Here is a 27176-nt window from a genome sequence, read left to right as displayed (position 1 = left end):
GCCGCATATCGGCATTAACTAAATATTATTATTTTATTTTATAATTTGGTTATATTAAATATTTAATACGAGTATGTCTATTTGTTTAATTTTTTTGTATATAAGTTGTAACTACTTATGGTCCACGATAGAACGTATTGCGTTTGGTGAAGGCGTGAAGCACTCCGATAAACTTATCAATATAATTTCATCCATCCCCCTTCCTTTAAAAAATTGAATGTATGCCACTGGATGTGCATTATAAATTATAATACTATTTAGCGGTACATCATAATATTCTATGTCAACATGTTCTGCAGAATTAAAAAATATGCATAACGTATTCGCATATACATTTAGTTAAAATATTGTAGTTAAAAGGCTAAAAACCTATGTAGTTGAAGCCTATTACCAAATATTATATGTATATAGTTATGTATATACAAATATTTTTATAATTCATGCTATTGAATATGGAACCCACGATTTACTACGATACTGATAATGATAATAATTCACACTTATATAAAAACATTTGATAGATTTCAGAAAAATCGATAAAAAGTTTAAATTACGAATGAGATCTAAGTAGGTGTTTACTGAAACTTTTTAAAATTAGTTACACTAACACTACGCTCACTTCCTCTGGAACAACTTCTACTGTTTCTGGTGTTGTATTTGTGACCTCCGCTGTTGATTCTGGTGTTGGAGTTTGTGTCCATTTATTTTCCATCATGATAGGATACTCCCATGGTCAGGGTGGTGGTGTTTTTGTTGTTTCCTGTCTGACGAACCAGACGATTATAATGTTTATTGTTATAATAATCATTATAGAAGTTCCGCCAATGACGATTTTGTTTCGACTTGGTCGTACTGGTCTTCATGTTGTCGTGATTTGTTCTTTAGTATAAGTTATTGCGTTCATGTCGTGCATTTGGTTTGTTTTTACATGATGTGGCTCCATTGTTTTGGCATACTCCCTCTGGCTGTTGTCTTCCTCTCTGTCTCTGATGACCGATGTCGGAATGAAATCAGTATACCGAGATTTTCCTGCTATGCGTCTTGGAATGAGAACGTCTCTGTTCGCATAACCACGGCATGTTTCGTTTAATGAAATTATCCCGGCTCGTTCTAATATGTGGTTCTTTGATTCTTGGTCTCCATCGCAGGTGACGAATAATGAATCGTTATTTGTAACATATAACCACTCGTTTTTTTGTTTTAATTTGTGGAACACTGTTGTTGCCATTTCAATATGTCGTATCTCACAATTGTCTGGTACCTCTCGCTGGCTCCTGCATTAGGAGTATTCACACACTGGTCTCATACTCCTAGAATGTAAAGGGTGCGTTTCGGGACATACCAAAAATTCGTGGACAGGTTTACAAATGGTGGGATTAAAATTGTCATAAGTCGAGTAGAGCTCCTTTGATTTTGTTACACCTAAAAATCGTGCTTAGGTTTAATATACATACATTTCTTTTTGTTATCTGTAATACACACTGGAAGTAGTATTAAATTATATAAACTTAAAACATGTTGATACACTAGTAGAATCTTTAAAATAAAAACAATGTTATTATTATTAGAATATACCGTCAAAACTGTAAGCTTTACTAAATCGTAAACATCGCTATATTGCACCTCGAGTGGCATATTGGTCCCACTAGGTAGAATAAGTTTAATGTTTTTAAACTGTTCTAGTAAGTCTTTCGCACTTATTAAACTCGGATATATTTGTCCTGACCTAGCACTTTGTAATATCTCGACGAATGTGTTTACACGCATCATTTGTATTACCAATGCCTATAATGAATATAATGAGAGGGCAATGCGATATTGAAACCGCATTTCAATAGGTCCTACAAACGTCACTTGAATCATAAATGTATGAATATAATATTTGGATATTGTTCTAGGATATACGTAGAATATATATATTGTGTATATATATATTATATATATAATTCATAGTATCTAAATAGTGACGGATGGCGTATATCATATATTGCAAAACACGATAACAGGTCACGATTCGTGGAATAACCAGGCGTGGGAATGTATCAATGATTAATTAAACAACGTCCTGTGAAATCCACAGATAAGTCGATAGACTAGGGGGAAGTAGGAGAGCAGGAGGCCCTATAAAACCAGACCCGAAACGGCCTGTAGATTAGACGTGTGACACCATAGTACAGACGAGCACCTTCACGAAAGACAACGCAACAACTTGTCAAATTAGACTTAGAGTATTTTATGCAGAAAATTTAATAAACAACTTAACTTTCAACCAGTCAAATTTTTATCAACTCTACCTAAATAAATCCTCTATCAACGGTCTTGCTACCTGCAACTTTATAAACTAAGCAGTTAACTCGGTTTCTAAAAATGAAAACTTTGTGTCCTATTTTGTTGTATAATTAGTAAAAATGTTGGTTCGAAAAAATCCAAGGTTATACAATATTTTTTAAATATTTAAAAAAATCCTATTTTTAAAACTTGTACGGATGTTGTATGTTGAAGATACGGTTCGGTATGCTCGGTGACTATCTTGGGTACCTACGATAAATACACTAATTAGTAGTAATATGATCGGCCGCGGCGTAACGAACATACGCGCTCTCTGCGCACCGGCTACAATATATAATATGTAATGTTCTTATTAATTAAATAATTTGAAGTGAACCAGTACAATTAAGTTCAAAGTCGTTCATTGATTCAAATCATTGTTTTCATTGCATGTAACAGGTACATCAATTTAAAAATTGTAAAAAAATAAAAAAGTTTAAATTATGAGGTACAAAATATAAAGTTGTTTAGAATATAAAATTAAAAATGTATGTTGTATTTCTAAAGAATAAAAACTTAAAAATAAATTAGGGTTTTCTGAATTAAAGGGTGTCGTACGTCAAATAGATCAACAAAGTGACAGTGGTGCAACTATAGGTTAGGTTAGGTTAGGTTAGGTTCAAATTATTGGGGTGCTACGGCACTAAGCAGTGATGAATCGCTAATATAACATCAACATGACACATTGCCAATATTTAGTTTAACCTTTGTTTTTTTTTTTGTGCTGTTATCGTGGCGCTGTTTAGGGGAACTTTACATTATAGGTCATCCATCCCTCTACATTCACATCGTTTATTAATTGGCACACCAATTCATATTATACGTGATATAATACCTAGTATATATTTAGATATATAATATTTATACATATATAGGTACACTATTTATAATCTACTCTATTAGAGGGTTAATTATTGTGAAATAAATTAAAACAATGATGAAAAAATGTGTTAGCAGAAATATTTATTTTATATGATAATAATGTACAACGAAATAAAAATATACCGATTAATGAGATATTTGTGCTTGACGTGTGGTGCACAAACGTTTTATTCTAGGACGAACTGTCGACAAGCTCACTCTCAGTTCTCCTACGGATCAAAGTTTTTCTCTTTTTTTACTTTTTATTGTGGTGACTGCTGAGAATCCTTGTTCGTATAGATATGATGTGGAGAATGGTAGTAAAACTGTTATTGCTTTTATAGATGTTTCAGGAAATTCAGCTTGAGCATATATCCAAAATTTGCTAAACGTCATTTCTTTAAATTTTAGCTTCATTGTTCGATCATTTTTCAGTGAGATAAGATTGTCTTCTACCGCGAATGTCAAACCAATTACCTCATTAACTGATACACTGAATGGATTCTGCACCCAGTCATAGTCTTCAACATTTATGCTGGGAAAGTATTTCGTCAATTTTTCTTTCAGTAACATCATAGATTCGCTAATTAACGATATGAGACTGACGTCTACATTTCGCTCTGCAGTTCATGAGAACATAGTTAATTTATTTTGGTCAACTTGAGTTTTCCACAGAGTTAATTTTTCATTAAAAGCCATAATTTTTTGGATGATGTTAGGATATTTTCGTTACGGCCTTGCATGCTTGTATTTAATTTATTCAAAAGTTCAAAAATATCAGTTAAAAAAGAAACCTTTGTCCACCACTTTTCATCTCCAAGAAACTCGTATTTCGATTCTTCTATTGTTAAAAATACAATTATTTCTTCACTCAAATCATAAAAACGTGATAATACCCGGCCTCTTGATAACCATCTTATTGCACTGTGATAAAGTAATTTTGAGTTATCTGAATCCATACCTTCACACATTTTTTCAAACAACCTTGACTTAAGTGGACTACTTTTAATATAATTTATCACTTTTACAACTTGATCCAAAACTTCCTTTAAATCACCTACCAATGTTTTTGTCACAAGGGCTTCTCTATGTAGAAAACAACGAGTAAAAATAATATTTTTATTTTTTTTCTTGGCAAAAGAAATAAAGCCTTTGACTGAGCCAGTCATCGCGGGAGCTCCATCGGTACATACTCCAATGCATTTATCCCATGGTAAATTGGCAAATTTCAGATAATGGTCCACGATTTTGAAAATGTCTTCATCTTTAGTTGTCTCAGAAAGTGTTTTACAACAAAAAAATTTTCCACAATGTCTTCATTGGCAACTATGCGTATAAATACCAAAAGTTGTGTTTGTCCACTTATGTCAGTTGACTCGTCTAGTTGTAATGCAAATAATGAAGAGTCACGGGATTGTTGCAATACTTGTTCTTTAATATCTTCAGACATGTGTTCTATACGCCTACTAATAGTATTGTCAGATATAGGAATTTTTAATACTTCTTTTTCAGCTTCTTTGCCAAAAAGTAGTTTTAAGATTTCACGGCAAGCAGCTAAAATAAGTTTTTCTGCTATAGTGTGTGGATTCATTTGTTTAGCTACAAGGTCTGCTACTAGATAGCTAGCTTCTTGAACTTTATCAGAAATGGTCACTATTTTTGTCATTTTTTCAGATTGTCGTGTTTCTGATTTTAGTAAACGTTGAAAATATGAAGCATTTTTATCAACCAAATGAGAATGCTTGGTGGAAAAATTACGTTTTAGTTAACTTGGAACCATTGATTCATTTGATAGTTTTTCGCCACATACTTTTCGTCACATTTCCAGACCAAGAAAATCCTATGTTTAAATAATCTTCATGATATTGACGTCTGATATTTAATTTGATTTTTTTCTTTGATTGTTCACTCACTGAAGTGCTGTCAGTTAAACGAATTATAAATGCATCCATTATAAAACAAATAAGAATTATTTAAAATATATTATGTAGGACAAAAGTCATTAAAAACACAATATTCTGCGACGCGACGTATAGTTATCGGTACGGCTGCAACGGGCAAACTAATATTAAATACTATTATACATTTATTATACGTATTCGATTAATGATTAGCCTGTCTTTATATTTGTTTGTTATAAGTTTTCATCGAATATCGATAATAATACTGGAAAATACAAAATTAACTCTATTAATAGAATTTTCTCGGCACACCGGTTGAAAACCACTGGTCTAGACGAATGAATACGTATAAATAATATATATATACATTTAAAGATTATGTTAACGCCAATGTGATAACTGACAACGTATATATTATGATGACGCGGTGGCGGGCTCACGTTTGTTCGTGGTGGCCCATGGTAAGGTATAGTGGTGGGGGTGGGGGGGGGGGGGAAATTATACATCTCGTACGTATGCGATCGATTGTCGTAAACACCAGTTAAATTAGATAGAATATACTATTTTAGCATATGCGAGTAAGTTCCGCAGCTGTGCGGTTGTCGTTTGAGAAGCTACCGACTCGGGTTCGAATCCCCGGTCAGGTAAATAAATTTTTTTAAATTATTTTCCACGCGCTGCGGCAGCTAATTGATAGTGAAGAGCTGGGTGGTGAGGGTATATCGTATAAGTCTGTAATAGATGGTGGGGATGATCGGCAAGGGTTTTATAGGAAGAGCAGGGTGGCGGGGGAATGTCGTAAACGTATGTGATAGATTAACTCAACCCATGGGTTGAGCAAAAGGTATACACGGATGGCTCACATCAGGTATAGGGTTGAGCCAGCAGGTTGAGGTTCCAGAAATCTCTTTTTCATCCTACTTACAGATAATTTTATTTTAGTGTATATCACAAGACAACATTCAAATAAAGTTATCTATACACAACACTGAATTATATAATATACTTACATTTATTTTTTATAACATCATAAATCAATACATGACTAAGCATTTGGCAATTTAGATCTTCTTATTTTCTTCTTAGGATTGAACATAAATCGTGTAAATATAGTTTGAACTACCTCTGATAAATCATTCTTAAGCTCCAAGTCCTTTGCCTGCTCAGTTATTGATATATTAAGACTGCATTTAGCTTCTTTCCATCTATAATATTTTTTAAAATCTTATTGTAATATTATTAAAAAAAAAAAATACAAGTATTTTACATTACAAATATTTATTTATATATTAAAAGGAGCTTATAAATAACTATTTCATATATTGACTGAGGAAAATATTATAATATTTTACCTGTCTTGAGCATCAACATTCTTAATATTGTTGGTCTTATAGTCCGAAATTGTCCAATATTCAGTACTTTTATCATCCGTTGCAGGTGATTTAATATTTATCAAACAATCTGCTTGTTTTACTGTAATAGTATTTACGATATAGGTTTCATTTTTTTCATTTTTTAGCAAACTATTCTAATACAAAATAAAAAAAAAATTATTTAATTTTTTTATATTGTAAATGTTTTATTTTACATACTTTTTTAGTCATTGTTTTATTTTTTTATTTTTTTTTTTTATTGGTCTTTAAAGCCGGCGACTATGGCCATTAGCTGATTGTGAGGTTTTATGATTATAGGTAGTAGGGTTTGTAACGGTAGGGTTTTTACACGTGTGTGTTGTGTTTGGCAGAATTTTTTATTGGGCACCCGTAGGTATCTGCCATGCCCGGGTGGGGGATGGCGGCACTTGTTCTCCGGACACCGTGACATCTTGCAGACCTATTCAAGCTGGAGTTCCTCAGGGATCCAAACTAGGACCTATTCTGTTTAATTTTTACATCTCAGATATTCCACAAACTATGGACACAAACATCGCCCTATTTGCTGACGATACCACCATCTACTGCAATTCTTCGGATACTCAGAAAATTACCACTGCACTCCAAAATCATCTCAATAAAATTTCAATATGGTGCCTAAAATGGAAAATTATAATAAACCCATCAAAAAGCCAAGCGGTATTTTTGCCCTACGCAGAACACAAACACCTCAACCAGTAAGTTTGACAACGAGCCAATAGGTTGGAAATCGTCGGTAAAATACTTAGGTGTTATCCTCGATAAGAAACTAAACTGGTGGCCTCACATATCGGCTAAACTTCAGCAAGCATACCAACGACTAGGGGTTCTTTACCCAATACTAAATAGAAAATCAACTATTAGTAAAAAATGCTCACTTATTATATTATATAAGCAAGTACTGAGACCTTTAATATTATACGCAAGTCCTCTATGGAGCAGTTGTGCCAATAGCCACTTAAATAAAATTCAAATTTTGCAAAACAAAATACTCCGCATAATAACTGATGCACCCTGGTTCGTACGCAACAAAGCCCTGCATAAGGACTTGAATATCCCTACTATTGACGAGCACTTAAATCATCTAGCAAATAGATTCTTTCATTCTCTTACGAAATCAAATGGCACCGCCCACTACAACTTAGTCGAAAGACCACCAAAAATTCGCCGTCTCAAGAGAGGAAGACCCCACGACCGAATTAAATGACCTACCACTAATCACTGCCACATCGTATACATCAAGCCAGAAAAATTCTAGTTTTAACCTATATTTAATACTAATATTTTATCTTATTTAATATTTATTATTTAATTATATCTTCAAACTTAATATTAGCACTATTATCGCACTTATGTAAAAAGAAAATTGTATGTATATTATCAATAGGCTTAAATAGCTTTTCCAGCTAGGAACGCCTTAATAAAAAAAATAATAAAAAAAAAAAAAAAAACAGGACACCGTGACTTGTCCGAAGAAAAATGCCGCCGGCGGCCAAGGAATCGAACTCGGGTCGGCTGCGTCACAGCCGACGCCTTAGTCCGCTCGGCCACTCCATCCCCCTGTTTTTTTTTTATTTGACTTTACATCTCTTTTGTTTTTTTTTTACATATTATGTTCTGTTTTTTCACTGTTTTAACCTCATTATTCATACTTTCGTTATTATAATCGTTCTGAAAAAATTATACATTTTTTTTTTATTGATGAAAATCTAGTAAAAATATATACACTGTATTCAATTACATCTGTAGGTATAATACCAAACCAGCATAATTTAGTATTAATATACAAAAAATAAAATATATATAAAAAAAATTATATTTTGTACTTACATCTATGGTTAGATTCTTCATCGCTTACAAATTAAATTTTTTTTTCTTATTTATTTAGATATTGCTTTTAAAACATTTTATAAGTTCTAGCTAAATTCCGTTAGGGTTAGCTATGTAACTGATGTGTGACTGATGTAGTACTTTATGCTTTACTTAGCTGTGGTACACTGTGACGGTGTTGGTAAAATTATATTAATAATACTTTCGAATAAATTTTATCGACGCCACTGTAGCCACCTCTTAATCATAATTAAAATGTAGCTAAACTTAGACCATTTCGGTCTAATAACCCTTCTACAGTTCAATTCATCAAAATTAATATCTGTTACAATAATAATTGCTAAACGCAAATATAAATAAATATACGAAATTAGACCTATTGTAATATGTATAACCAACAGTAATAATTGTTAGTTAAATAGTATCAATATCCTTTCAAAGCATAGTTATAGAAATCTGTTGCATAAGTGCTCGTTTAATTAACTATGGAGGGTGCATAAATCATCATTTATATTACAAAAAAAAAAAAAAATGTTCCATAACGGCTCAGTCAAACAGAGAGCAGGCCGCCATGGTGACTGGTACGCTGATTGCGACGGACACCGGTCCTGTTGTATTATTTTACTTTTGACTGAGTCTTTAGTGTTCGTTTAATTAATTATCGAGGGTGCATAAATCATCATTGATATTACGCTTTTAAAATTAACAACAACAACTCTCTCCCATCAGCAGAATCTACGAATCAACATGGTATATTGAGTAGAGTCAAAATATATTCAGTTGTGACAGAACCGTTAATACTAGAGAAACCTCAGCCATATCTACACGGAAAAAAAGTTCAAGTTTTTTCAATATATTTCAACTTTACAAAAACAATATAAGTACATAATATCATTAGTGTAGATATTCGAATCGTTCTACCTATGTACAATTAGTTTATTAATAAATAAGAATATATTATTTTATTTTATAGATATATATTATATATATATTTATACCTAGGTATTAAAAAGTTTTTTATAATTTAAATATATTTTAATACGTAAAGATTTTTTTATCACAATGATATTATTAGTAGTAGGGTTGAGCAGATCTATCACATACGTACACGACATTCCCCCCGCTGCCCCGCTCTTCCAGTATCTTCCCCGCCATCAATCACGCACTTATGCGATATTCCCCCCGCCACTCTTCCCTATCAATTAGCCGCCGCCGTGCGAGGAAAATAATTTAAAAACTTTTTTGCCGAATCGGGATTCGAACTCGAAACGGTCGTATCTTTAACGTCAACCACACCACTGCGCAATTTACTCGCTTATGTTTACCATGTATATTCTATCTCATTTAACTGGTGTTTACGACAACCGTTCGCATACGTACGAGATGTATAGTTTCCCACACTGGAAGTGGTATTAAATTATATAAACTTAAAACATGTTGATACACTAGTGGAATCTTTAAAATAAAAACAATGTTATTATTATTATTATTGTTTCTAATCTTTTATTGATTCATACTGACCTAACCTCATAGTATTTAGCTGCCCACGTAAGTATTGTAATGAATGGGTTGTACTAAATATTGTTCCCAAATGCGATTTTAATTCTTCCCAACTTCTAATCTCCCGATACCAAACCGCGTCAAAAGCTTTCCCCTTTAACTTGGTGAGTACGGCACCTAAAATATCAAGTGTCATTGTATCAGGTATTTTGGAAAATACAAATTCACATTGCGAAATAAAAGATGCTAGGTCCGTTTCATTCCCTCCTGAGAATTCGGGTAGGAACCTCAAGGCAGTAATGAAATCTAACTGATTAACTATAGTGTCGGATGTATCTAACAAACTCCTAGTAATAGTTTGATCCAAATTTATCAACATTTATTAACATGTATGCACTAACGTTACTGTGCCTAACCCCCACGGCCTACGATAGTGTTAATCCGGGCCTAAGATGTTATTTTTTTATCACGAAGAAAAAAATGTTTTGATTATTCAAAGGAATGTCGGAAGGTTTATAAAGACCATTTATCTAAGTATCTATAGGTACGTTATAGTTACGATTTGGGTCAGTTGAAGGAGGCCTCAGCGGATGATTGGCCAGCCTTATTTTAGGGAGCTATACGAGGAGTAGGCAATAAGTGGTTTTTTATTTTTTATTCATTTTTTTTCAGATCATTGTTAGAGTTGACTGTAAATGACTTCATCTCTATCTTCTGACTCGTCTTCTACCGTCTCAGGGGGGTGGGGGGGTGTCGATTTAAACTACATTTTTATTTGAAACTGTAAACGTTATTCATCCGCAATCACCGATGGTTTCGCAATGTTATAGAAACATATTTCCAAGACTTTGTTATATTATAATACTAGGTACTTACTGTTTTCCTTCCTCTAGTAACACCAGTCATTTTTAATCAAACCTATTATTTGAGTAAACAAAATATGTATATTTCAAACAATAATAAGAAGATAATAAGAAGAAAAGACACGTAAATAATTCTTACCTTATAGCAACCAACAAAAATTAAACAATGCTATGATAATAAATACTAGCAAAAGAAGCAAGTATACATAAAGACATAAACAGTGTCCGCAGTTTGAATCATATAATTTGACTGTTTAAAACATTATGTACCCACTCATTTTCATTTCGTAAATGAATCTATAAACATCTAGTCTTAATTAATAACACAACGAACATGCACGAACCAGCTCTTGGGTTTTTTCTATTTTAAGCTCATTGTATACTATGTGTCGGGACAATTAATCTGTAATCGCCGTCTTCCACCATTGGTACGTACACCGTACACCTTTACTCTCCTCCCATCATGTCTTATCGCTGAGATTGCGACATTACGCGCTGCTGTGGATCGTGGTTGTGCTCGTCTTTTTTGTTCGTTTTGTTGCCACCAGTGTTGGGAATTATCTAGATAAAATTATCTAGATAAATTATCTAGATAAGATTTTTTGAAAAAAATTATCTTTTAGAGTATATAGATAATTATGTTACGATTTATCTAATGTTCATCTTAGATAAAAAATTGGCTTATATAGATAAATTTATCTAGATAAATATTATAGTACCCCTACACAATTATAAAACCAATGTTACTAAAATTCTTAAATAATATAAATTATTTATAAAATTAGAAGAATATATTTCTTGTTATTATTGTCAACTACGGTATTACGATAATACGAGAACCTGTGTGCGGGCATGCACTATACATCGTTCTCTACTAGCCATAAATCATAAGCTTATTACAATTAATTAGGTATAGGTTTATTTCCCCATCCATTTTCAAAATAAATTAAAATTAACTTCGTAGAAATGAGAACGCACCAGAACACTGATGAAAACCGGTTGAACCTCTGATAACAATGCGTCGATGCGCTATGCAGTGCGTTTTTTGAAATAGTATTATTATTATGATTAACTGATCTAAGTAACTTAAACAAGGCTATATTGTATACAGGTACTAATATTATAATTATTATTAAAATTATTGAAAATATTTTTTTTTATTAATATTTTGCAGTTGTAATTTTATAATTTATATTTTGTTTTATAAACTATTAAAAACGTTGTATTCAATAATAAAACAATACGCTTATATTTTAGCATTCAACTATTTCTTACCAAACATTGATTATTATGTAATATTTACTATGTATATGTTTTTTAAATATTTAAGGTGAAGTTTATCCTTTTTTATATTGGTTTAATATGATTTACAAGTGGCTATAGCCTATAAGTGCATACAGAGGCATTTGACAATATTTATTTAGAACCAACTTTTCCTTGAGATAATACAAATAAATAATTTTTTACTTGATTAGTTTGTATTAAAATGTATAAATTATTATTAATTCATTATTGTATGCGTTTGTATAACTAAGTAGGGGTAGAATTATTATAGTACCTTTTAAAGAATAAAGAGTTAGCTAACTATATAATTTTGAACATTCAAACCAATACCAGTATTCCAAGTATTGGTTTAAATGTTTTGATGTTTCATTCTTCTAGCTATAATATTCAAATAGTTACATTTGAAGGCTCAATCCGTTGTTATTATAAATATTATGTCATTATATTAATATATATCTAATATTACAAAAATACTAAAAAACATTAAAAATAAGTGTACAAAAATGATATGTATCTAGATATTTATCTAGATAAATGTATTGTTGTATTTATCTTTATCTAGATAAATTACATTTATGTTATCTTTATTTTTATCTAGATAATATTTTGTTAAAATTATCTTATCTTATCTAGATAATTTTTTAGTTATCTATTCCCAACACTTGTTGCCACCCACATCGTTTTGGATTGTACCATCGTTTTGTACCGTTACCACCACCGACTACGCCTACCACCATCAATTACTCACCATCTACAGTTTTTTTTTTTGCAGCAACCACTCACCACACCGTACCACTTCACCGCCTGACCACGGATTGCCTGATTTTTATATTATTTTCTTTTTCTTGTTGATTATATATTTATAAGTATTATTTTTGAATTTTAATTGTTTTAAAAACCCAATTGGGGTAATATTTTACACCCATCCGCTGGCCAGCACCTATTGTGCCCTCAATCGATTATTATTATTTTTTTTTTTTTTTATTCACAATAGTAGGCCATCAATCCGGCATGAATATTTACCAAACAAAACTATAATATACGTGTGTCGCGAGGAAAATCAAAAAAAAAACGTAGAAGTGACGGCCGTAAAAATGTAACGTAAGCCCGATGTACCATAATAAAAAAAAATATATCGTCAAAAGTAGTCTTCGTCTTCACTGCTGCTACAATCGCTGTCGTTGGGGTCGATTGTTAAAATTATGGGTTCTAATATGCAATCTCTGAATCCTTCTTTTTCAAAATCCTTATTTTGTAGTTGTTCTGCGTGTCTTACACATTTTTCTCATTTTTCTGTGCTAACTGCATCTATGGTTTCGTGCATAAGTTTTTTGACGTAGGCTATTTTAAATGTTGTATTTTTGGTTGCGACTTCACCATTTACCTGCGCCCAAATTAGTTCAATCGGGTTGTATTTGCAGTGATAAGGCGGAAGTCTGGTCACTTCATGCCCCATTTGATATGCCAACTTGTCCAACTGGTATCGTTTTTCACGCGGTTTTGCCATTTTTACTTTTTCTCTTAGTTCCGCCAAGGTTTCTGTAGGAGAAAAATTGATGCCTTTTTCGGATACCCACTTTTGAACATAGGATTTTTTTGTATTTGATTTCGGCACATTCTCAGATTTGGTTGAAAGATCACCATTCAGCAGTTTCAGCTTCACGAGGTAAGGAACGACAAGAATCAAACGATGAAATAAGTTGCGGAAAATGTTGAAAATGCCCCGCATTGACGTTCGTTTCACCGCCCCCCCCCCCCGTATTGAAATCCCAGATTTTTTTTGCACTTAAAATTAGGTGAATTGGCAAGACTATTTTTATTATTTGCATGACCATATTTAATGAAAATAAGCGAACAACTTTGGGGAGCTGCTGAAACGTTTCTGAAATAATTCAGAACATTATATTTAACAGTTATTTCACTTCAGAACATTAAAAAAAATTAAAACAAATTTACGATACAGAATTAACGATTGGAAATTAAGTTCTGAAAATCTTCACTGCACTTCTCCTAGCCAATGTGAATCTAACAAAAAACAAACAACAAAATCCGTTCTCCAGTTTCGGAAATCTACCTCACTAAATGAAAATCTAGTGAAAAATAACTATTTTTTTATCTGTGAAAAATTAAACAACATTAGCACGCTTCCACATTTAGCATCTGCTTGATAATCTCTTTTTAATGAGTTATTAACCAACTTTCTAGCTATCATAGTTTAGGAGTAAAATTAAAAAATATAAATTTTGGGACTGTTCACGCCGATGTTTTTATGGATTCAAATAGTTATACCACTTGGGTGTGATATCAAATCTCTCTCATTAATATTTTATACTAAAGCTAGCTTAATTACCCACCTACTCATCATTACTGAGTTACATTTTTATTATTTTTCCCCTTTTTTACCCTACTTAATCAAAACATTTTTTCTTCGTGATAAAAAAATAACATCTTAGGCCCGGATTAACACTATCGTAGGCCCTGGGGGTTAAGCACAGCACCGTTAGTCATACATGTTAATATTACCCTGCATTGACGTCCGTTTCACCCCCCCCCCCCCCCCCCCCCCGTATTGAAATCCCAGATTTTTTTTGGACTTAAAATTAGCATGCAATTAGCATGAATTGGCAAGACTATTTTTATAATTTGCATGCCTGTATTTAATGAAAAATAAGCTAAAAACTTGAGAGCTGCTGAAAGGTTTCTGAAATAATTTAGAACATTATATTTAATAGTTATTTCACTTCAGAAAAAAAATTAAAACAAATTTGATTGTACATTTTTTGATGTTCTTCAGCTTTACAGCTTTGTAGTGAATTAACGATTGGAAATTAAGTTCTGAAAATCTTCGCTGCACTTCTCCTAGCCAATGTAAATCTAACAAAAAACAAACAACAAAATTTACCCACCTACTCATCATTACTGAGTTACATTTTTATTATTTTTCTATTTAACACAAATTCTTGAAGTTTTCAAAATTCAGACTTTTTTCATTTCAATTACCATATTTACTTGATTAAAAATCAAGAAAGTAAAATGTCCCAAAAAAGATTTTGTTACAATTACCTTTTGTATTATACATAATGAAGAAAAAATAATGCAAAATGGTATGTATACAATAAGTTGTTTTTTATGGTTCTTGACAATTTAATTGTATATATATATTTGGAGTTAAATGAATTGTTTTTAAGATCTGTTAAAATTGTTATCATATAATAAGTAATAAAAGTTTCGATTTTATTTTTATGTTGTAAATATTTTTGTTCTTAAAGGATTAACACTAATATTTGACACGTCCTCTTCCAAATAGAAGGTTTCTTAACCATTTAAACAATGGGCACTGCAGGACGTCCGTTTCACCTGCCCCTCCCCCCCCCCCCCCCAATATTGAAATCCCATATTTTTTTGCACTAAAAATTAGCATGCAATAAGCATGAAGTGACAAGACTATTTTTATAATTTGTATGATCATATTTAATGAAAAATAAGCAAATAACTTTGGGGGGGGGGGACTGTTGAAACATGTCACCAGCCCCCTAAGATTTAAAAAAAGATTTTCCGGAATTTTCTTTTACCAATTAATTAGGACGCAATTAGCTTGAATTGGTAAGCCTAATTAAATTAAATTTGTTTGCTTTGGTCCTATTATAGTTTTACGTATATCTATATAAGGTACAATTTTATTATACGAGTATATCATATCATTATTTTATACATCAATTACAATTTATAACTAATATAAATGACGTATATAGTCAAATATTATACATAAAACAAAGTAACACAAGATGAGATAAATTTAAAAACTTTTTATATATTTAACCTATTTTAAAATAAAATAACAAAACAAACAAATTGAATTTTATACTTGAATTTATATTTTGTAAATTAGAATTTCATAAGGAACTGTGGTGGTTTCTTTGACCGTCTTTGGTTTTTTTAGTAAATCGTCAGTAGTATAAAAAGGGTGGTTCTAGTGCCACAACCCCACAACCCACATCCCCACATCCCAACAACACCACATCCCACATCCCACATCGTCGCAGCCGTCGTAGCCATACCGCCTGTCACATACGTGTGTGACGTATATTTACCCCACCCCGCCGCCGTCTCCACCTCTACCTACGCTGTCGCCGATCTTGTACGTGCGTGACGTATTTCCCCTCTCCACCCTCACATACCACCCGACCTCACCACCAGTCTGACTCGTCACATGACCAACATATATTTCTCACGTTTGCGCACGAGGAAAATGCTTGCATGGATCGACATACATTAAATAATGAAAAAAAGACTGGAGAGATTCAAACCATCGACCCTCGAGCTATAGCATTGACGCTTTGACCCACTGGGCCACATACCTGATAATATCATATTATGCTTCCCATATGATTCTTAATGTATATAGCTGCATGAATATTATTGTACACATCTCGATGTAATAACTGGTTGATACATTTATGCAGTGTATACAGTATTTTTAATACATTTAAGAACAATATACTTGTACAATTACATTCTACAGGAATGAAACGTCTTGTGTGGCCCGATAAACCCTATATATTGTTAACAATAACATTCTTCAACAAGGGTTGTGACTATACATGTATACCACCTTTGTATATTCTAAACCTTGTATATTAGTCCACCTGCACCTTTTACGGCAGGTGTTGTTATTCAATTTCTCATCTGTTGTAATTGAGGAATTTACTCCTACCTAATAATGTTTCCTTTGACGCTTGACCCTGCAAGAGTCGACATTTATTCAGTGTGTTCAGAGTCTTATGCTATACTACTCGTACATTTTATTTCTTGTTAGTGTTTTTATTTTTTCAAGTCTTAATACATTTTCAGATTTTATTTATATTTTTTATAAGTTCTAAAATCATTAATAACATGGCCGGTTCAATCACTGACAACGCTGCCATCTACAAACGTTCCACCGTCAACTCCGGCTACCCTAATAGATTCTGCATCCTACACATTGGACTTTACCACTCGAAAATTTTTACTTGTTGGACTAGATCCGACTGATGATTTCCAAACAGTCATCCATATATTGACTTCTTCACGTTACGTGAAGTTGTCAACAGATTTTCTAAGACGCATATTCTCGCTTATGGGTAACGGGCTATCATTTATACTAGACATACCAACATCATATAAACGAAATACATTTCTCGAGACAGATTTTTTCAAATTGTCGAGTATGGTGTATGTAGGAGTAAATGTTTTAGTAATAGAATCTAGAGTTCTTTTGAATCGTTCAGATCTAATTCAGCTACAGAACTTGGAATGGAGTATTTCTGAGAGTATAGGGGAAAAAAAATATTCATCAAACCCAAAGTTAAAAACAAAAGAACGAATATTGCGAGTATTTGATTGGAAAAACTCTTCAAGTGGATACACCGCCTAAAAATGTACATGAAATGCAAATTTTCATTAACAACGTAGAAGTCGGGCAAACCAGTGAAAACCAATTCCTCAGCCAAATCAAAATGTTTGCATCTACACAATTAGCTGAACTTTATATGAATGGTCTGGAGACACAAAACACTCCGGTGGTAATTTAGAAATGTATTAATACATATTATATACCTATAACATATTTAATACTTTTCATATTATTCTAGCCATATGACGAGAATTTTAGAAGCCTGTCATCAATGTCACCAAGCTATTAACCTGTCAACGCTGCTATTTCAAATTGTATAAAGACCCCAACAGAGATTTAATCAGACGGATGAGGATGATGTTTTATCTAAGGTAATTTATATAATATATATATTTTTTTTTTAAATAAAAACAAATTATTGATTATTTTATATTTATTTTTCCAGCCGATTGATCAATTTGATGGTCCAAGGTCACCCGATGAAAACTGTAGCCAACAACAGTCTTTCTACAACAGTCTTTCTACGAAAATGATGAGACTGAGTTTTACAAGCCAACCTATACATCGTCTCAATTCAAGACACCGCCGTCATCTCGATCAACTTGTGTTGAACACCAAACACCATTACGTAAAGTAAAAGGTAGACTATTTTAATATTTTTGTTAGAAATCAATAATTTATGTGAAAAATAAAAAAAAAATACATGATATATAAAAAAAGTTTTTTCATTTATGAATATTAAGGTTTACAATAAATATTCACAATAAATATTTACAAGGTTCTTCTTTCTCCATTAAATGGATTATAAGTTATAATTTGGTCATGTAATATTAAACAATATGCTGAAGTTGAAGCTGGAAACGCTTCATCAGCTTCTAATTCAATTCTGAGGTCCATTGTCGACATTTTCACGTTGTAGTTCTGTCCGCTCATATCGACAACTATAATTGGAGAGAGATTTTTTAATTCTGATCGGTTCAATAGAGGTGTCACATCGTCGTGGCCATAGTAAGATTTTTGGAACTCGGTATACCCGTGATATAATGTTGCCATCTTATTCTTGTTAAAGTCACTTTGAAAATCTTCATATGGAAATACTTCAGAGTTCAAATAGACTTTCAAGTTTTTAATTTTACAATGATCGAAATATGACATGGCTTTACTTGTGCTATTTTTCCTATCAGTCTGAAAACCGATTATAACATATCGAGGTTTTTCTAACTTGTTGGATGTCTTTACTTTCCACGAATGTGAAGTGTTTGAGGTAAAAATGGATATTCACATAATTCCCACGATCTAAACGCACACGTTAGGGGTTTCTGTTTTTTGACTACTTTCAATAGTCAAATTTTTTCTCTATCACTCACTTTCACTATAGGCATCAACCACAATATTTTTGTTATGTTTATTTTAACGTCTTTTAGTTTTGGCCAACACGTCAAGTCTGTTTATACCACGTTCTCCTCGTGCTAATCTTTGTTTTAATTTAGTTCCAGGACCGGCAAATTTATAAACAATTATTCATAAAATTTAGAACGGATTTATTAGTAATATATAATAATAATATATTGTAGTGACTTACCTATAACCAGGTAAATATAATTACACGGGTAAATGATTTATAACAGAGTAAATAAGTCCAGAGCCCTTATTATTGTTTCGCTTACGAACGTGAGACATCATGTGACGCTCTCGCAGACATAACATCTGTATTTATAGTGAAAATTGACTTTAAGGAAAAATGCGCTTTATCGAGCAATCGAAAAAACTCCGAATTTATAATATTGATTCTCCCGAGACAATTCAACGGAGACATGGAGAGCTTTTTCCAAATACGATAAGGTCATTGGCACTTGGGAGCTTGGGGTGTGGTAAAACCAATCTGATATATTTTCTACTAGTCGGTGAAAATGGGTTACGATTTGAAAACGTTTACATATACTCCAAAATGATGGAACAACCTAAGTATAAATTATTAAAACGTATTATTGATGGAATAGACAGTATTAACATTTTTACTTTTTTCGAGAATGATAAAGTAATTTCACCCGAGAAAGTTTTACCAAATTCAATTTTTATCATAGACGATGTTATTGGTGAACAGCAACACGTAATAAGAGAATATTTTGCTCGAGGTTTTCACAGTAAAATAGATATATTCTATCTGGCCCAGAGTAACTCAAAAGTCCCTAAACAGCTGATACGTGATAATGCGAATTTAATAGTATTATTCAAACAGGATGAAACAAATTTAAAACATGTATACAATCAACACCGTTCGGGTGATATGTCGTATACACAATTTAAGCATTTCTGTGTTACATGCTGTAACCGTGAGAGGTTTACATTTGTTGTTATTTGCAAAGATAGCGATCATGATAACGGGCGTTATCGTTTTGGATTTGATATTTATGTAGTTACATAAGATGAAACAACTAATAAATATTATCATTTAAAATGTAGTCATGGCGGAAGCAACAACTGTGTTTGATGAGCTAATTAAAGCTAAGGAAAGTTTTAAACGTAAATATATCGCATTGAAAACCGGTTCGGATAATGTTCAACAATTAATGACACAGACATTAAAACCAATTATCGATCCTTTAACTAAAATATCAAATAAACCTCGATTATCATTGAACAAAGAAAATATTAACAATGAATCGAAAAACTCGATTTTGGACTACTCTCAACAAGAAATTGAAAATTGGTTTCACAAGCTGCTGGAGGTTCCTATAATCAATATAACTCCTCTTCTGCTGAAACGTTGCCATCAATTTTATTACCTTCGAGCCTGGTGGTATACCATTTTGCGCTAGGAAAGGCAGGTCGTTATGATGATCGTGCAAGTGTTTTGGGTATGATACATCGACTTCGTATACTCGCCCCTTATCTGACGTTGGTGATATCTCACTCAATCCGTTCAAGTGGGAATCAACCCAGTTGAAGTCCCCGTATGGCATGTACTCACTCATAGCCCAACCATAGAGATAATTACCTCTAAAGTTTAAAGTTTAAATTTGAGAAAATTAAAAAAAAATAAATATATTTACAGTCCTGATATATCAACCACGATTTATCCTTAGTCTTGTCATAGTCCGGGGTCTTTATATTATTCGCCTTCGCGTACCTCATGCTTGCCTGTACCAATCCACCACGAATACCTATACAAATATATAAGATTAGTATATATGTATATATATTTTAAATAATATTTTAAAAAAATAATAATATTTAATACCAACCATTTTCAAACATTAAAAACATGTCATAATCAGTCAGCAGCTGCAACTTTTGACCTGTAAATTACAACATTGCGTCAAAGCTCAGCCCGGGTGTGGTGAAGTAGTGTGTTGCATCTAAATTGTATGTCTTCATACAGACATCACGAAAATTTTCAAAGACGTCCGTCAACAATAAAACGTTGATTTTTTAATATAAATCAGTATATTCGCCTAGCGCCCTGCAACCAAAGTGGTCCCAGACCTCCTTCGCATGCTCAAAGTCACTCTCCTTTATCCTGGTCTCCGTCAATGTACTATAAAACTCTATTTTCCTCGGTATTCGTTTCTCCTCCAGCCGCTCACAACTATCCGTGTACTCGTACGGGTACACCCCCTTACGTGTCACGAGCGGCATATCTCTGGCGACAAAATGTCTCACGGAAGTTCTCATGTTCGGGTGTAACCAAATTTTCAGCCAGGGACGACAAGTTTGACGCCATAAACCTGAACGTGTCGATAAACCGAACAGAGAAGGTACTACTTATATATTTCAAGAAAGATATAAATTTCTCTTCACTGTTCGGTATAACGTTGATAGCCTGGGTGTCATAACCAAGTTCAGATATTATGAAGTGCGAGTCGTAGTTTGAGAGATTATGAAAAAAATGGTGACAAATTTAGGCTGTTGTAACTCCAAGTTACACTTCAAGCACAATGTCTGCCTGAATTTGCCCGTCAAATGATCATGATCCCTAACCTTATCGCCCCCGGCTAATATGCATTTTCATAAGTTACACACACTACACTCTTGGTGTGTTTTTCCACATTTGTTTGAATATTCGTCTTCATTAGACCTTCGATTTTCCGGGCCACCTCAACTATCGTCTCCACAAAATGTCTTGCCACGTCCGTCCTATTTTCGCTGCCTCTGTAGATTACCAGCCCCGCCGGTATCTCATGTTGAACCAATAACTCTGCCGGCACGTCCTCGACTGCCTTCACTAAAACCCCGTAACACTTTTTGTACTTTTGTTCGCCTCAAAATCAGCGTAAATTACAAGGGGGTGTCTTTGAGTGTTTCTTCACGCTTTGAATTCAGCACACTCCCCCTCCTTCGGCATCTCTGGCAGAATCGGCTTGTGTGGCCCGAAAATCAGATTATGTCGATTCAACGCTTCCTGTCCACTTAATTTGTATTTGCACAGTCTATCATCAAAACTGGTAAAACAATGTTTACAAAAATGACCATCTCCTTTATGTCCTGTGTAATAACTAAGAAATAAGATAAATATAAAAACGACTTCTGTCGGTAGTTATATTAAAATCAGATGTTAAACTAGTAAAATTAAGCTATTACCTTCCTCCAGGTGTTCGGAGGGCTCTCGAGATCGTGTATTCGAGAATTAAATCAAATACACCGTACAATGTTATTTTATGTAAAAAGCACATACACTGTATTAACTGCAATAAATATAAAATATTATATTATATGTCTTACCTGATCCGCAGTTGTTTGTAGATAATAAGCTGTAGTAGTTTTAGGTTTTAGATGAGACAAAGTAATACTTCAAATACAAAAATTGAATTAAAGAACGCACTGATTATTGCTCGCATAAGGAGTCCAGTTGTCGGTCATTGAAATCGGTTTTTTTTTTAGACTTGAGAGGTTGTTACTTTGGTGGTTGGTGCTCATGCACTGGTTTAAGGGACGACACGGATATGCCGACCAGAGAGTGGTAGATGGTTTTATCAAAGGTTTATGTATTTCCCCGAACTAGACTTCTGTTCGGCGGCAAAGACCTTTTTGTCGGTGACAATAGTTTTATTGGGGATGACCGATTTCTACGAACGACAGTCTGGCCGTTATTTATTATTCTGTAAGATTTTAGTTTATTTATTATAATGGTATGTGAGCATATCATTACATCCACCCTGCACTTTTTTGTGTTGTGCCCTCACAACACCGCTCGTAGGCGAGAGTGAGAGTAATACAAACAATTAAATAGATTAGTGAGAAAGTGAGAAAAAAAATGAAAGTTCGAAAGTTGAAAGTTGAAAAGTTTGAATATAATTTAACGTGGACATTTATATATATATATTTATAATACAATCTAAAAGGTCAATGGAAGTAAATTTAAAGTTTACATATTCTATGGGAAAAATTAGTAAGATAGAACTGAAACTAAGAATTCGTTCTACCCTCATTCCATTGTTGCGTTTCTATTATTGAAAATGATTTTATATATTTTATATTTTAAGTTCCCTATCTGGCGTTGTAATGATAGCTATACAATTTCTTTTTTTTTTAATTAATTTTTGTGTACAATATATTGTCATGTTGACATATCATGAATTTCCTACATATTTTGTTCTTATTCTATATTTTTTTTTTTTGAGTACTAATTTTCTTTTACATTGTTTTTAAATTTTAATCAATGACATTTTTGGTATCCTTATCTAATTATACACATTTTATAGTTAATTTGCTTACAATGTACTTAGTTCATAGAATATATTTTTGATAACTTAAAAGTTAAATGATGTTTTTTTTTTTTTTTACATTTTTTTTTTTTGTTTCCTAGCCTTAAAATGTATTTTCTTACTTATATTAGCTTAAATATTTTACATTCTTTTCTTTTTCATTTATTTATATTTTTTTTTTACATTTGAATTCATGCTGAGTTATATTAGGTTTAGAGAAAAAAAAAAATTATTTTACACATTCTTTGTATTTACTTGCTTTAACATTTTTTTATATCTTATTCTAACTTAACTTAGGTTAATCATCTTACATTTTTTTTTTTTTTATTTATTTATATTTTTTTTTATATATTATTCTAACTTAACTTAGGTTAATCATTTTACATTTTTTTTTTTTTTTTTTTTAGCATTCATTTGTTTTAACATTTTTTTTTTGTGCTTATGTTGACTTAAATTAGGTTAAATTTATTTTAGTACTTAGGTAAGTAATTTAAAGTAGGTTATTTGTATTTATTATTATTATTCTGTAATTCTTGTACAATAGTTATATAATAGTTCTTATAGTAGTTTATATAGGTAGTCTTAATAGTTCGTGATTTTTTTTTTTTAAGTTATGTTAATAAAACAAAACATTTATTTGGGGTTTTTTTTTTTTTTTAATCCTGTGTTATGTGCTGCCTCTTCAGGGATTCGTTATGTAGATGATTGAAATAATAGTAGTCAAATTAGATATATAAATGTTATGTTTTTTTATAACAAAATGAAAAGTATAGTATCGTCGTGGTAATAGTAGTAGTAGTAGTCGTAGTAATCATCCTGTATATGGGTAGTGGCGTGAAGTCGCTTCTGCGTTGCTGGTCCAGGTACATCTGTCTTTACTGTGTTCCCAGGTCTCCTATATATGATGTTGGTTCCTTTGATGGATCCTGCGCGTGGACAGGGTGTCCTTGAGGTGGTCGTAGCTGGTTCAATAAGTTGTTATTCTCGCAACCGCCGCCTCGTAACTTGTTGTTGTCGCTCCCCTTGATTAGATTGCCAAAATAGAATGTGGTTTCTAACTATGAGGTTACGTCTAAGAGATCATAACAACTCAAGGAGAACTGCCTCTCCGAGTAGAATAATACGTATACATTATATTGGTACGTAAAGCTATTCCTTTACACCTGTAATAGGTTGATAATATGGTTGAGTCTCCTATAAGATTTGGTATTAATATTTTTTTTGTTTTCATAATATATAGTTTGGATACTTGTCAGAGTAAGTATTTTTATTGTTAATTGGTTTATTTTACAAGTGTTGCGTGATTTGTGAATTATAGATTAATGTTTTTGGTACTTTTAAGAATGTTGGTTTGTTTGACCTTTGTTGCCGCCGCAACATAACAACAATATTATTTTTATAGCTTAATTATCACTGGTCATTGAAGACAGCTGGTCTCACACACACATACCACCTTATTTGTATTGTTTTATTTTCGTATTGAATGTGTTTTGTGAGTTATATAATATGTAGATTAAACGTTATGGCACGCCGCCGCGCCGTCTATGCGAATATTTTAGCACGGCCGTCGTAAATCTGTCCTGTTTTGTACGTCTTACCGAGAACACCGACGTGTGTCAACTATTTTTTATTATATACGTATTAATTGTATTATTTTTTTCTTTATTATTGTGAGCCATAAGGGCAATACTCATTTATTATTTTTTACTGAGTGTGCGTTAATCGTCGAGTATATGTCGCCGTATCGGCACAACCGCATCCTTTATTATTGTGAGCCATAAAGGCATTATTATTATATTTGTCCAGATTTTACGTGTGTGATCGTCACCTTTTATCATTATAATATTATATTATTGTTAATTTATTGTAGCATTGCCTTGTATTATTTTATATCATCTTTCAGCACAGGACCAGATAGCTAGACTGCGCTCCACGAACTGTGAGTTTTTATTATTATATTATTATTTATTTATAATATATTGAATCTGTTGAACCATAAGCGCCGCAGATATCTTCTAATTATTATAGTATCGTGTGCCAGAAGGGCCACGTGTTCTTTTTATATTTCATACTTACTTCTACACGAGCTAACAGCTTAAATAGCTGGTCAATTTATATATATTCTGTTAGGCCATAAGGGTCGTGCATTATTATTTTGTTAATTATTATATTATTTATGCTGCTGGCTATAAGAGTCGTGCGCTAATTATTATATTATTTATGCTACTGGCTATAAGAGCCTTGCACTAATTATTTATTACTATCATATTTTTATACAATTGTGCTGTTGTGATTTTATTATATATTTGCGTCATTATTATTATTATTGTGAATTATACAACAACAGCAACTTCTTACCAGAAACCGTGTTACCATTTTATTATTATTTGTTTTATTGTACAAGCACCCACATACGTACACATATTAATACACAAATACATATAATCCACAACAAGCACTACATGGCCGACAGTATTTGCTAGACGATCCCGACCACTACTGTTCGAGCTATTACAACACTACACACCAGCTAGTCCTCCATTTTATATTTTTTAGACCTAGGTGTTAGTGGCGTAAAAAAAGGAGTTTGGTGTCCGGGACTCGTATATTATTATTATATACTCTGGCCCGTACAACCTTTTAATTATTTATTTTTTTTTGTTTGTATACCAATTGGTTTGTTAGGGTATTTTGTTAATTTTTTATTTATTTTTGTATGATTTTCGATCGGAGTGATTTGTATTTTATTTATTTTAATCGTTGTGTTTTTACCATCGTTTATCGTATCTTTAATTTTTATATTGTGTATCAATGAAGCGAGTGTCGGTATTTCTTGTATGTGAACTATATTGTTGGGAATTTTATTGGACATTTTTGTTGTAACGGTATACAATTCAAAATTCCCATCATTGAGGACGTTTTCTTCTGGTTTGAATATAGGAAATATATTATTGGCTTGATTTTGATTTTTAGGTTGTACCATGTCTTTTATTTTTGTTTCGTTTTTATTATTATTATTATTATTATCATTAAAAAATGTATAAATGTTATTTATTATGTTAAGCGTGTTCTTTTAATTTCCAATTTTGTGTTATGTTTTATTCATCTTTATGGTATATAATATGTATTTAAATGTTAGTATTTTGAAATTCTAAATATATTTATTGTTTTACTATAGACCAATTTAATTTGTCTATCCCTGAAGCTAAGGTGGGTATTGCAATTTTTGAAATGTTTAGTTTTGTAGCTTCAAGTTTTAGATTATGAATTGAAGATTTTACATCCTTATATTTGGGTTTGTGGTAGTGTACATTTTTTGTTATTAAGTGAAATATAGTTTTACAGTTATTGATTATAGGTATTGTGTCCCCCACATTTATTTCTTGTAATGTAAGTTGTGGTTTAGTATCACCGTATACTTTGGATATTAAATGTGTTATCCCCTTATTCATTTTGAGATCTGCAGATATACAATGAGCTATAGCAAAGTTATTTGGGCAATTAAATATGCTACCTGTTAATTCTATAATATTGTTGGTATTATTTATACTATTGAGCGCGTTTATATTGTTGATTTTTAGTTGGATATTTATATTATTATTTAAAATAATGTTACCGTCTTTGAAATCGATCAGGGCATTATTTTTGATAAAAAAATCATTTCCAAGTAAGATTGCACTGCATAATTTTTTTACTACGTGAGCGTCATATTGAAATAGTTATTGTCGATTTTGATTTTAATTTTGGTTATACCTACCACGCATAGTGGTTCATTATCTGGTCCTGATAGCCGTAGTGTACTCGGCGTTATTGTATAATTACTGGGTAGTAGGTCTTGTCTAATACAACATATGTTTGCCCCCGTGTCAATTGTTATTGGTAAGGTAATATTATTAAATTGAGCTTCAATATAAATAGCATCGGGTGTACAGTTAATTTTATTTATATTTTGTTTCCGTATTTCTGTATTTAAAGATGAGCAATTATCAGAAGAGTTTAACTTTGTATTTAATTTTTTTGACTTGTTGTTAGTTGTACTTGAACGACAAATGATCGCGGAATGTCCAAATTTATTGCATAATTGACATATTATATTAAGT

General features: G+C 32.2%; 1 protein-coding gene and 1 pseudogene across 1 annotated transcript; one reads left to right on the top strand and one right to left on the bottom strand.

Moving 5' to 3' along the window:
- Positions 1-3426: 3426 nt before the first annotated feature.
- Positions 3427-5141, bottom strand: LOC132945593 (zinc finger BED domain-containing protein 5-like). The gene is made up of 4 exons (XM_061015364.1): positions 5000-5141; positions 4532-4875; positions 3923-4463; positions 3427-3809 (listed from the first exon to the last, which is right to left on the bottom strand). The coding sequence occupies exons 1-4, from the start codon at positions 5139-5141 to the stop codon at positions 3427-3429; spliced, it is 1410 nt and encodes a 469-aa protein (XP_060871347.1).
- An 11731-nt stretch (positions 5142-16872) lies between these two features.
- LOC132944465 (uncharacterized) lies at positions 16873-17660 on the top strand (annotated as a pseudogene).
- The last annotated feature ends 9516 nt before the right edge of the window (positions 17661-27176 follow it).

Source organism: Metopolophium dirhodum, chromosome 5 (genome assembly GCF_019925205.1).
Source record: "Metopolophium dirhodum isolate CAU chromosome 5, ASM1992520v1, whole genome shotgun sequence".
Lineage (NCBI taxonomy): Eukaryota > Metazoa > Arthropoda > Insecta > Hemiptera > Aphididae > Metopolophium > Metopolophium dirhodum.
Note: the sequence above shows the minus strand (reverse complement) of the source record. Positions and strands in the feature narration are given on the sequence as shown.

What these genes read in the sequence shown, in the direction of transcription:
- LOC132945593 (XM_061015364.1), bottom strand. Translation starts at nt 5,141, where the DNA reads ATGGATGCATTTATAATTCGTTTAACTGACAGCACTTCAGTGAGTGAA. An exon ending in GTCTGGAAATGTGACGAAAA is followed by an intron (nt 4,876 to 4,999) that starts GTATGTGGCGAA and finishes TACTAAAATCAG; the next exon opens with AAACACGACAATCTGAAAAA. An exon ending in GTGGACAAACACAACTTTTG is followed by an intron (nt 4,464 to 4,531) that starts GTATTTATACGC and finishes ACACTTTCTGAG; the next exon opens with ACAACTAAAGATGAAGACAT.